Below are 9,818 nucleotides of genomic sequence, written 5' to 3' on the forward strand. Positions count from 1 at the left end.
TTATAGATCAAATCTCAACACTTCTTTTAAGTGTCTATAATGAAGCATTGGCTACAGGCTCTCTACCTCCAACATTATACGACGCATGCATCTCTTTAATCCATAAATCTGGCAAGGACCCTCTAGAACCAGGTTCATATAGACCTATAAGCCTTTTGAATGTAGATAACAAAATTTTGGCAAAGATCTTAGCCATGCGTTTGGAAAAGGTCCTTCCAACTGTTGTGTCACCAGACCAAACTGGATTTGTTAAAGACAGGCAGTTATTTTTTTAACATCAGGCGAGTTTTCAACATTATCTACACTCAAAATTCAAATAAAGAGGTATCCGAAATATTGGTCTCACTGGATGCCGAGAAGGCCTTTGACAGGGTCGAGTGGGATTTTCTCTTCTCGGCCCTGTCAAGGTTTGGATTTGGCCCCAATTACATTTCTTTAATTCAGCTGCTTTACGCTCAGCCTAAAGCATGTGTTCACACAAATAATATGGACTCTTGCTCTTTTCCTCTTCACCGTTCAACACGACAAGGCTGCCCTTTATCTCCCTTGTTGTTTGCGCTGGTTATAGAACCTCTTGCTATTTTGCTGCGCTCTACAGGGAATTATAAGGGGATTATAAGAGGAGGTAAGGAGCATAAAGTGTCCTTATATGCGGACGATCTGCTTCTATACATTTCAGATCCATCTCTGTCTTTACCAAAAATTATGACCATGCTATCTGACTTCGGGAAAGTATCAGGATATAAAATTAACCTGTCAAAAAGCATATTATTTCCGATCAGCTCTAAGGCAAAAGATCAAGTACATACGCTCACCCCTTTTCCCTTTGCTGTTTCAGACTGTTTTAAATATCTCTGAATAAATATCACACAGGAAATATCTGGCCTCTTCAGCAAAAACTTTGTGAACCTATATAAACAAATGGAGCAACAGATCGAGAGGTGGTGTAATCTCCCGATCTCTCTTGCTGGCCGAATTAATATTATCAGAATGAATGTCTTACCGAAATATTTATTTTTATTTCAGTGTGTTCCAATTTTGATTAATAAGAAATTTTTTACCAAAATAGATTCTTTAGTTGCGTCCTTTATTTGGAATAAAAAGACACCTAGAATTAAAAAATCTTTTTTACAAAGACCCAAACCCATAGGAGGAATGGGACTGCCCAGCTTCCGGCTCTATTATTGGTCCTGCAATATTCGATGTATGTCATTTTGGAATGGATCTCTCAAACCTGATTGGGAACAGATGGAAAATCAAGCTTTTTCTCCTAATACACTGAGATCATTGATACATTTCTAAATTTCTAAATTTAAGGCTCAAAACCCTGTTGTGTCTCACTCACTAAAAATTTGGTCTCAGATTAGAAGACATTTTCAGTGGAATCAATGTTCAGTCCTTACACCAATAACTGGTAATCAAGCACATAAGCTGTTCTCAGGTCAAACATTTCAACAATGGGACCTTAAAGGAGTGCACACAATTATAGACCTTTTCATTGACAAAATATTTCCAACATTTGAACAATTAATACATAAATTTAATATTGATAACAAGGACTTTTTTAAATACTTGCAAATTCGCAACTTTACTAAAGTAACATTTCCCTCTTTTCCCAGCCAGCCTGAAATATGTCCTATGAACAATGTATTGTTGAACAACCCACTCAAAAAAGGATCTATTTCTAGAATATATAATTACCTTTCACAGGTAGATTGTACAACTACACTTGACCACATAAAGGATGCTTGGAGTGAAGACTTGGGAATAAACATCACAGACGACCAATGGATTGAAGCTCAAGAGCGGGTCCACTCCTCTTCAGTTTGTATCAGACACGGTCTGCTGCAGTTTAAAATCCTACACCGATTGCACCTTTCCAAACAAAGACTGTCCAGGATGTTTCCGGGAGTGGACGCCTCTTGTGAACGTTGTGGCTATGCCCCTGCTACATTGTCACACACATTTTGGAACTGTCCCCACATTACCCTCTATTGGTCTAAAATAATTGAGAGTTGCCAGTTGGACGGCCATGTTCACTGTCCAACATGGCTGGTAGCTTCTGCTTGGATTGCTGGTCCTTCTCATGAGGGACCTAGCGTCTTAGTCTGGGCTCCAGCAGAGGATCAGATGTCGACTGCTACATTGGAGAGAGTATTGTTGGGCTCTGAACATGAAGATGATGCTGAGCGTCCCACAGTTGTGATGTGCTCATGCTGAATCAGATTCAGACTTGACAACCATTCTTTCCCGGGCCCCTGGGGGCGTTGTGCGACACGTACTCGCCTTGCCCCGCCCCTGTCTTTAGCCCGGACGTGCATGGAAAAACTTGGCAGTTTGTAGCCTCTTTGGTGTCAAATATGGTACGCCAAAGGGGCCATAATCTGCATTACAAGTTTTTTCTCTCTCACTACCCTTTAGGGTGGGGTGGCAGTGCTACGGGCACACCACCTCTGCCCTGCATGGGTCTTGGCCCCTGGCAAGTCCGTGGTACGCCAAAGCACTCATTGCATGTGGGTAGTTTTGAGTCAGGGTTGAGCTACGCATGATCCAGGTCATAGCGCAGGCCCCTGGCCAGACAGTGTCCACTGTGGTGGTCCGGAAACACCCCTGGCTAGTCTTGCTGGGATGTGTCGTTGTCAAAGTACACTTTCTCGACGCACTCATCTCACAAGCTGGCCTAAAACCCAGCCCGCTCGCCCCGCAGCCAACCCAGTTGGTTAGCGGGAGGCAGTCCTGGGGATATGGCGACCTGAAGCTGAAGTAAACAGTTCTTTCCCCGGAGGAGGGCCGGGTGGAGAATTCTGGTCTGTTCCGCCGCTGGCTCTCCGGAGTCCAGCGGTACCCACGAATAGAACTGTTATCTGATCCTCCAGGTCCCAAGAGGGTGTGGCTGGTAGTGTGCAAGGCCCCGCCTTGCCGCTCTCAGCCCTCTCTCACTTCACCATCCAGGTTCCAGTGTGGTGGTTCAGGCCGCACCCCATGTGCCGTCTCCCATACGCACTGCTGCCTCGCAGAGTCTGACCACACTCCGGGCTGCTCCCATGCCGTCCGAGTCAGGTCCCCGTACTCTGCCTCGCTGCCCCACCCCCGGTGCGTCTGTGGTGCTTTTGGTCCCGCTGGCTCGGTGTCTGGAAGCGTGGATAGCTCCCCAGCCCGTCCAGCTGGCTCATTCGTACCATCAGACTCGGCTATGCGATTCAGTTCGCCCGGCGTCCCCCGGTTTTCAGGGGTGTCCACTACACTCAGGTGTCACTGGACAATGCACCTGTTCTCTGGGCGGAGATTGCTGTCCTCCTGGCGAAGGATGCAATCGAGCCGGTCCCTCCAGCCGATATGAAGTCGGGGTTTTACAGCCCCTACTTCATTGTACCAAAAAGGGCGGTGGGCTACGGCCGATCCTGGATCTGCGCGTCCTGAGCCGGTACCTTCACAAGTTGCCGTTCAAGATGCTCACGCAGAAGCGCATTTTCGAATGCGTCCGTCCCCAGGATTGGTTTGGAGCGATCGACCTGAAGGACGCGTACTTTCATGTCTCGATTCTGCCTCGCCTCAGACCCTTCCTACGGTTTGCGTTCGAGGGTCGAGCATATCAGTACAAAGTCCTACCCTTCGGGCTGGCCCTGTCACCCCGCATCTTCACGAAGGTTGCGGAGGCGGCCATTGTTCCCCTCAAGAAACAAGGCGTTCGTATTCTCAACTATCTCGACGACTGGTTGATCCTGGCCAGGTCGCGAGAGCAGTTGTGCGAACACAGGGACATGGTTCTAGCTCACCTCAGCCGGTTGGGTCTTCGGGTCAACTGGGACAAGAGCAAACTCACCCCCGGGCAGAGGATCTCTTATCTCGGTCTCGAGCTAGACTCGGTCGCCCGGACTGCGCACCTCACCGAGGAGCGCGTCCAGTCGGTGTTGATCTGCCTGAGTACGCTCAAGCGCAGGACAGCGGCCCCACTGAAACTTTTTCAGAGGCTCCTGGGTCATATGGCATCTGCAGCCGCGGTCACGCCGCTCGGATTGCTCCATATGAGGCCGCTTCAACACTGGCTCCGCGGCCGGGTCCCGAGATGGGCGTGGCAGCGCGGTACGCTCCGTGTCCCCGTGACACCGAGCTGCCGTCGCACCCTCATCCGGTGGTCGGACCCCTCGTTCCTGCAGGCAGGAGTGCCCCTTTAACAGGTGTCCAGGCACGCTGTGGTCTCCACAGATGCCTCTGCCACCGGATGGGGGGCCACGTACAACGGGCATTCAGCGTCGGGTCTGTGGACAGGGCCTCAACTGCATTGGCATATCAATTGCCTGGAGTTGCTAGCAGTACGTCTTGCACTGGGCCGCTTCAAGAAGCTGCTGTCAGACAAGCACGTACTGGTCCGCTCGGACAGCACTGCGGCCGTTGCGTACATCAACCATCAAGGTGGTCTAAGCTCCCGTCGCATGTCGCAACTCGCCCGCCATCTCGTTATGGAGTCAGAAGCATCTGAGGTCGCTTCGTGCCATTCATGTCCCAGGTATGCTCAACCGTGCAGCCGACAAGCTGTCACGGCAGCCTCCACTTGCAGGTGAGTGGCGGCTCCATCCCCAGGTGGTCCAGCTGATCTGGCAGCACTTCGGCGAGGCCCAGGTAGACCTGTTTGCCTCCCCAGAAACTGCCTACTGCCAGTGGTTCTATTCCCTGACGCAAATATGCGTTTCCCCCAGTGAGCCTTCTCGCACAGCTCCTGTGCAAGGTCAGGGAGGACGAGGAGCAGGTCTTGTTAGTGGCTCCGTATTGGCCCACTCGGACCTGGTTTTTGGACCTCATGCTCCTCACGACAGCCCCTCCTTGGCCGATTCCTCCACGTGTGGTCCCTGGACGGGATGCGGAGGTTCTGAGTGATCTCCCGCAAGCGGTCGTAGACACCATCACTTCCGCTAGAGCTCCTTCCACGAGGAGCCTCTATGCGCTGAAGTGGAACCTGTTCGTTGAATGGTGCTCCTCTCGCCGAGAGGACCCCCGATCATGCTCGGTCAGATCTGTGCTTTCCTTCCTGCAAGAGGGCTTGGAGCGAAGGCTGTCTCCCTCCACCCTCAAGGTGTATGTCGCCGCTATCGCTGCACATCACCATGCAGTTGAGGGTAAGTCCCTGGGGAAACACGATCTGATCGTCAGGTTCCTGAGGGGGGCGAGGAGACTGAATCCTTCTCGCCCTTCCTCCATACCCTCTTGGGATCTGACCCTGGTTCTTACATCTCTCCGGCGTCATCCCTTCGAGCCTCTGCAGTCAGTCAAGTTAAAAGTACTGTCTCTCTAGACCGTCCTCCTGGTTGCACTGGCTTCGCTTAAGAGGGTAGGGGATCTGCACGCATTTTCGGTCGACGAATCGTGCCTAGAATTCGGGCCCGGTGACTCTCACGTCATCCTGAGACCCCGGCCCGGATATGTGCCCAAGGTTCCTACCACTCCCTTCTGAGATCAGGTAGTGAACCTGCAAGCGCTGCCCTCGGAGGAGGCAGACCCAGCCCTAGCTTTGCTCTGTCCCGTCCGCGCTCTGCGTGTGTACGTGGACAGAACGCGTAGCTTCAGGACATCAGATCAGCTCTTCGTCTGTTACGGAGGCCGGCAGAAGGGAAAGGCTGTCTCCAAGCAGAGGATGGCCCACTGGATAGTGGATGCCATCGCCTTGGCGTACGATTCCCAAGGCGTGCCTTGTCCGCTTGGGTTGAGAGCCCACTCCACCAGAGGAGTGGCCTCTTCCTGGGCGTTGGCTCATGGCGCCTCGCTGACAGATATCTGTAGAGCTGCGGGCTGGGCGACACCTAACACGTTCGCTAGATTCTATAGCCTACGTGTAGAGCCGGTATCTTCCCGTGTACTCGCTTCCACTAGCCGGTAGACGCGTTGAACCCGCTCTAAGTGTCGGCTTGCAATGCCATTCCCGCCCCCTGGGCCGGATACGTGCATCTATTGACTCCAGTCGTGTTCCCCACTTGGCGAACCCTGTCGAGTTCCTCCGCCTCCCCCTTCGGCTCGGACATTGCGGAGTGTCTGATGCCAGGCCAACATCCGTCCCTGACGTTGTCTGTTGGCTGGGTTCCATATGTCGTGACTCCTCTACGTGAGCGGTCCCATATGTGTAATTGTCCACGGTTTAAAACTCCCTACGGCGAGTCTGTGTCTTTCCCTTAGCAGAGCCAGCTCTGCTGTCACCTGTCAGATGAGTCTCCCCCTACCCAGGTGGAGCCATCCCAGGGACTCCATATGCGTACTGCCCCCGGGCCAGTCCATATGTGTATTCTCCACGTAAACTCCTCCCCCATTGGGTAGGTAGTGGCCTCCGCAGCGTCCCCTACGGGTTCGCTTCCCCAGTGTAGTCTAGTTTACTTAGTGGGTATGTCGGAACAGCAGTAGACTCTCTCGGCGTAAGCTCGCCCCCTTCACCGTCCCAATTGGTGCGACGGGTGGCTAAGGCTTGCACTGGGCACTGGAAGGGGTTTCGTAACTGTGGCGCTTTATTTGGGATCCCAATTCGTCGGTCACTACTGACGTACGTCGAACGTGACCGACTGAAAGGGAACGTCTCGGTTACGTATGTAACCCTCGTTCCCTGAAGGAGGGAACGGAGACGTACGTCCCGTCGCCACAGTTTCTGTACCCTCGCTGTTGTGCGGACACCAGTTGTCTCGTCAGCGAAAAACAGAGTGCGATTGCATCTGCTTCCTATTTATATACACCTGTCGGAGGCGGTGCGCATTATGCAAATATCGCACGCCAATTCCATTGGCTTGTTTTAGTTCACTCGAAGCTGATAGGGCTCTCTAGCGATATCCCAATTCGTCGATCACTACTGACGTACGTCTCCGTTCCCTCCTTCAGGGAACGAGGGTTACATACGTAACCGAGACATTTTCTGTTTTACTTCGGAGGGTAACAAAGGTGTCAGAGTGTTTGTTTTTCTCTAGACCGGCCGGAGCCGGGGTCAGCTTACAACACAGTCCAGCATGCGAGAAGCATCCTGAAGATTCCAGATTTTATTGACTGTCCTGATACGTGTGCATATGCTACACTTTGTTGTTCGTTAATCATGTAATGCGGGGTTAGTTGTAACACACGTGGTTTAAAAACTTCAACACGCTAGCATGAACAAACTTATTTACTAGTAGCCATATAGACAAAATACAGAGAAAAAAATGCACCAAAATTCAGAAATCTTTGGAAGATATCACTGAACATTTATTTAACAATAGCAAAAGTTAATTTATTACTTAAGTTAATTTTTCATCTATATTTTTTGTGTTTATGTAAAATGAGACAAATCTGATATTATTTTAATCTCTAATCTGTTCGTTCTTTAATGCTTCAACTCAACTCAATTTTTATTTTTAAAGCACTTACAAAACCATAAAAATGGGCCAAAGTGCTGTCCATAAATAGTGGATAAGTTATAAAATTAATACAAGCATAAAAAGAGCACCAAGAAAAACATGCAATCAATTACTCACAGTTGGCCTAATCAAACTCCAAAAGCTTGATGAAATAAAAAAGTCTTCAAGTTCTTTTTAAAAATGTCTATGCTTGATGAGGATTTAATAGAAAACAGGAGCACATTCCAGAGTGCAGGAGCCGCAACAGAAAAGGCGCGGTCTCCACTACGCCTCAATCGAGCCCGAGGGACGATTAAAAGCATATTCTCAGAGACTGGTTGGGAATTATCAAGTCTTTTACATACCCAGGTGCCTGATCATGCAGTGCCTTATAGACAAACATTAACACCTTGTATTGTATTCTATATTTTACAGGTAGCCAGTGAAGGGATATCAGTACAGGTGTTATATGATCCCGTTTTTTAGTGTTTGATAAAATTCTCGCTGCAGCATTTTGAACAAATTGGAGACGAGCAACCAGGGATTCACTTATGCCCAAATAAAGAGCATTGCAATAATCTAACTGCGTGGAAATAAAGGCATGCATAACAGTCTCCAAGTCCTTATTTGATACTTCAGTAACTATCAGAAGACACTAACCAGTTTTATAATACAGATAGGGTTTGTTCTGCATTACAATGTGTCCCGCTATTCTATACAGTTACGATACAACTGGCATAATCAACTTTTATGAATTTCTGTTGAGAAACCATGGAAAAAGATGAATAAAGACTCAGAGGAAGAACCTGAACATCCAGAAAACATTATTTCAAGACATTTACAGCATTTGTACTGGCTCGTCTATTTATCTCGTCTTCTGTGAGAGTGTTCACTGTCAAACACACAATTATTTACATTTGAAGTTCTAAAAAAAAAGGCATTTATTTTATATGAAAAAAATAATTGTCTTTTAATGACAATATTTTAGTTTGTCATGTATATTTTTTAATTAAATCAGATTTAGCTGTCATATGGTCATGTTATAATGTGCCCCGCCTATGGGGCATGTTGTCACATTTCACTTCCCTACTTTTGGAGTAAATAAAGAAGAAAGTATACACCGTATTAATGAAACAAAGCCACATATTTGTACCAGACATGTGTGAAATTAATGTGGAACAAAATAAATTCCCTGAACCCTCAGTAGATTTACACAAACTGAGAAAGTCAAAAAGCGTTAGGTTGTGCCCCGCCGCTCAGAGATAATGCTAAAAAATGTGATTCAGTTCCTCTAAGTGCGTGAACAGGAAAGAGACAGTCGATCAGTCAATTTGGACGGCATTAGTTCGTTCCCACCAATGCAATAATTGATTCAATAATGTTATGCGGACAGACTCGTGAAATACAGTGCCAGGCTTTGATCAAACTTCATTAAAGCACAGCTGTTTTGATCCTCCATTTGAATCTGGAGCGTTTCTTCACAGCAGCTGCTCTTGGTAACAGACCTGAGAGTCGATCACCGAACTGATGGAGGCTTTAAGATTCACAACTACACATGAGATTCTGTGAGAGACCAGAAGATCCTAAATCAAGTTCAGATCTGAGACAAATCCTACATGAACTCCTCAGATTCTGGAATAGATCCAGACCAGAGCAAAGCATGCTGGGAACTGCCCAGTTTCAGTTCGTTCAACACCAATAATGATGAAGTCAACTTCAGTTTGACGTGTTTAAGTGGATTTACTCCATTAAATCAGGACAGAATGTGCAGTAATTGTGTGCTTTAACTCATTTTAATGAAGTTCATTTAACAAGCAGCAGAAATCATGTTTACAGTGAAGATTAAAAGATGGACAGATTGATGATTCCTGACTGTGATGTGTTTTATCTCCATCAGATTCCCATTGGATCACTCTGGATCTGAACACAGTGAATAAATCCTTCCGTCTGTCTGAGAGGAACACACTGATTACTGTCACTGGCCCATCAAAGTCGTATCCTGATCATCCAGACAGATTTGATGGTCTGTTGAATCCTCAGGTGTTGTGTAGAGAGAGTGTGAGTGATCGACGCTGTTACTGGGAGATTGAGTGGAGTGGGAGTATGTTAATAACAGATGGTGTGTCTATATCAGTGTCATATAAGAGCATCAGCAGGAAGGGAGATGGTCATGAGTTGATGTTTGGATATAATGATCAGTCCTGGAGTTTAAACTGCTCTACTGTCTTTGGTTACTCATTCATACACAATAAGATACGGACTGAACTCCCTGTAAAGCCCATCATCATCAGTAGAACAGAAAAGTATGTGAATTACTATAGAACAGGAGTGTATGTGGATCACAGTGCAGGAACTCTGTCCTTCTACAGCGTCTCTGGAGACACAATGATCCTCATCCACACAGTCCAGACCACATTCACTCAACCGCTCTATCCTGGGTTTAGGATTACTGACTCATCATCAGTGAAACTGTGTTGA

At 47.8% G+C, this 9,818-nt stretch overlaps 1 protein-coding gene across 1 annotated transcript in view; it reads left to right on the forward strand.

The window, feature by feature from the left end:
* The window catches only part of LOC125260970 (NACHT, LRR and PYD domains-containing protein 12-like), a 76,179-nt gene extending 66,361 nt beyond the window's left edge, over positions 1-9,818 (forward strand). The window contains exon 11 of the mRNA XM_048179515.1: positions 9,238-9,818. Within this exon, the coding sequence (XP_048035472.1) occupies positions 9,238-9,818 (581 nt within the window). The remainder of the gene's footprint in view (positions 1-9,237) is intronic.

The sequence above is a fragment of the Megalobrama amblycephala genome, unplaced genomic scaffold, assembly GCF_018812025.1.
Source record: "Megalobrama amblycephala isolate DHTTF-2021 unplaced genomic scaffold, ASM1881202v1 scaffold216, whole genome shotgun sequence".
In the NCBI taxonomy this organism is placed as follows: domain Eukaryota; kingdom Metazoa; phylum Chordata; class Actinopteri; order Cypriniformes; family Xenocyprididae; genus Megalobrama; species Megalobrama amblycephala.